This window comes from Phyllobates terribilis, unplaced genomic scaffold (assembly GCF_046119375.1).
Source record: "Phyllobates terribilis strain yellow unplaced genomic scaffold, ASM4611937v1 Scaffold_7__3_contigs__length_470593459, whole genome shotgun sequence".
In the NCBI taxonomy this organism is placed as follows: Eukaryota; Metazoa; Chordata; class Amphibia; order Anura; family Dendrobatidae; genus Phyllobates; species Phyllobates terribilis.
This window is the reverse complement of record NW_027362767.1, coordinates 75,717,036-75,719,397: the sequence shown is the minus strand read 5'-3', so window position 1 is coordinate 75,719,397 and position 2,362 is coordinate 75,717,036. Positions and strand designations below refer to the sequence as shown.

Genomic DNA, 2,362 nt, shown 5'->3' with positions numbered 1-2,362 from the left:
GGGGGGGGGGGGGTACTCATATACCCCGGCATCCCCTGCAGTTAGGGGGGGGGGGGGGGTACTCATATACCCCGGCATCCCCTGCAGTTAGGGGGGGGGGGTACTCATATACCCCGGCATCCCCTGCAGTTAGGGGGGGGGGGTACTCATATACCCCAGCATCCCCTGCAGTTAGGGGGGGGGGGGTACTCATATACCCCAGCATCCCCTGCAGTTAGGGGGGGGGGGGGTACTCATATACCCCGGCATCCCCTGCAGTTAGGGGGGGGGGGGGTACTCATATACCCCGGCATCCCCTGCAGTTAGGGGGGGGGGTACTCATATACCCCAGCATCCCCTGCAGTTAGGGGGGGGTACTCATATACCCCAGCATCCCCTGCAGTTAGGGGGGGGTACTCATATACCCCAGCATCCCCTGCAGTTAGGGGGGGGGGGGTACTCATATACCCCAGCATCCCCTGCAGTTAGGGGGGGGGGGGTACTCATATACCCCGGCATCCCCTGCAGTTAGGTGGGGGGGGGGGGGGTACTCATATACCCCGGCATCCCCTGCAGTTAGGGGGGGGGGGGTACTCATATACCCCGGCATCCCCTGCAGTTAGGGGGGGGGGTACTCATATACCCCAGCATCCCCTGCAGTTAGGGGGGGGGGTACTCATATACCCCAGCATCCCCTGCAGTTGGGGGGGGGGGTACTCATATACCCCGGCATCCCCTGCAGTTAGGGGGGGGGGGTACTCATATACCCCGGCATCCCCTGCAGTTAGGGGGGGGGGGGGTACTCATATACCCCGGCATCCCCTGCAGTTAGGGGGGGGGTACTCATATACCCCAGCATCCCCTGCAGTTAGGGGGGGGGGTACTCATATACCCCGGCATCCCCTGCAGTTAGGGGGGGGGGAGGGGGTACTCATATACCCCGGCATCCCCTGCAGTTAGGGGTGGGGGGGGTACTCATATACCCCGGCATCCCCTGCAGTTAGGGGGGGGGGGGGGAGGGGGTACTCATATACCCCAGCATCCCCTGCAGTTAGGGGGGGGGGGGTACTCATATACCCCAGAATCCCCTGCAGTTAGGGGAGGGGGGGTACTCATACACCCCAGAATCCCCTGCAGTTAGGGGAGGGGGGGTACTCATATACCCCGGCATCCCCTGCAGTTAGGGGTGGGGGGGGTACTCATATACCCCGGCATCCCCTGCAGTTAGGGGGGGGGGGGGGAGGGGGTACTCATATACCCCAGCATCCCCTGCAGTTAGGGGGGGGGGGTACTCATATACCCCAGAATCCCCTGCAGTTAGGGGAGGGGGGGTACTCATACACCCCAGAATCCCCTGCAGTTAGGGGAGGGGGGGGTACTCATATACCCCAGAATCCCCTGCAGTTAGGGGAGGGGGGGGGGTACTCATATACCCCAGAATCCCCTGCAGTTAGGGGAGGGGGGTACTCATATACCCCGGCATCCCCTGTAGTTAGGGGGTACCCATATACCTCGGGACCCCCGATCTGTTACAGAGACAGAACACGACTTCCATTCACTGCTATGAAACTGGTTTGCGCCATACATGGCCTTGTGTACACGGAGCCCAGAGCCCCCGCACTGACCTCTCCGTGTCCCTCCCATCAAAGAAGGTGAAGTCGCCGCTCTGGACGCACTTGGCGCAGGTCAGCCTCCGGCGGGTCGTGTTACATAACGGGCAGCGCTCCACAGCCACATACAGCCCCTCGGCGTCATCCACAGAGTCCACCAGCTCCGTCCCTCTGCGGGGGCTCCCGCTCGCCCCGGCCGGGAATTGCTGCCAGCTCGGGGCTCCGCGTTCACTGGGAGACGCCATGACAGCTTCTTCTCACCGGCTGTCACGTGGGATTTTGTTTTCAAGCAGGTGCATGCTGGGAAAAGGGGGCGGGGATAGCGTCAGCGGCAGGCAAGCGACACGTGACCTGGACAGAGCTCTGCTGACGTCATAGGGGGCGGAGGAGCCGGGTGATATTAATATGGCCGCCACAGCAGCTCTTCCAGGGTGGGGGTTGTCACCCGGCTAACACGCTTCAGGCCTTGCCTGTAGAAAGTCAGTGTACTGGTGACCCTGCGCCAACCTTCACACGACAAAGATTAGGGTTTGACCTCCTTAAAGGGGTTGCTCATCTTTTTTTTGGACACTTTCTTACATAAATGTATATTGTTGGCTAAAAATATTTTTTCCAAATAGGCTGCCTTAATAATTTTGCCCCAATTTTCTTCTATAGCCTCTGTGCTGCACTGTCTATTGCTGGCTGCAGAATGAGGCAACTGAGAACTGGTCAGGGTGCTGGTTAGTGGCAAAAAATATTAATGAAACCGAATTGCAAAAATGTTTTTTTTA

At 59.7% G+C, this 2,362-nt stretch overlaps 1 protein-coding gene across 1 annotated transcript in view; it reads right to left on the bottom strand.

The window, feature by feature from the left end:
- ATG14 (autophagy related 14) overlaps positions 1-1,907 on the bottom strand; it is a 22,599-nt gene extending 20,692 nt beyond the window's left edge. The window contains exon 1 of the mRNA XM_073638792.1: positions 1,605-1,907. Coding sequence (XP_073494893.1) covers positions 1,605-1,834 — 230 coding nt within the window. The 5' untranslated portion in view covers positions 1,835-1,907. The remainder of the gene's footprint in view (positions 1-1,604) is intronic.
- Between the last annotated feature and the right edge of the window lie 455 nt (positions 1,908-2,362).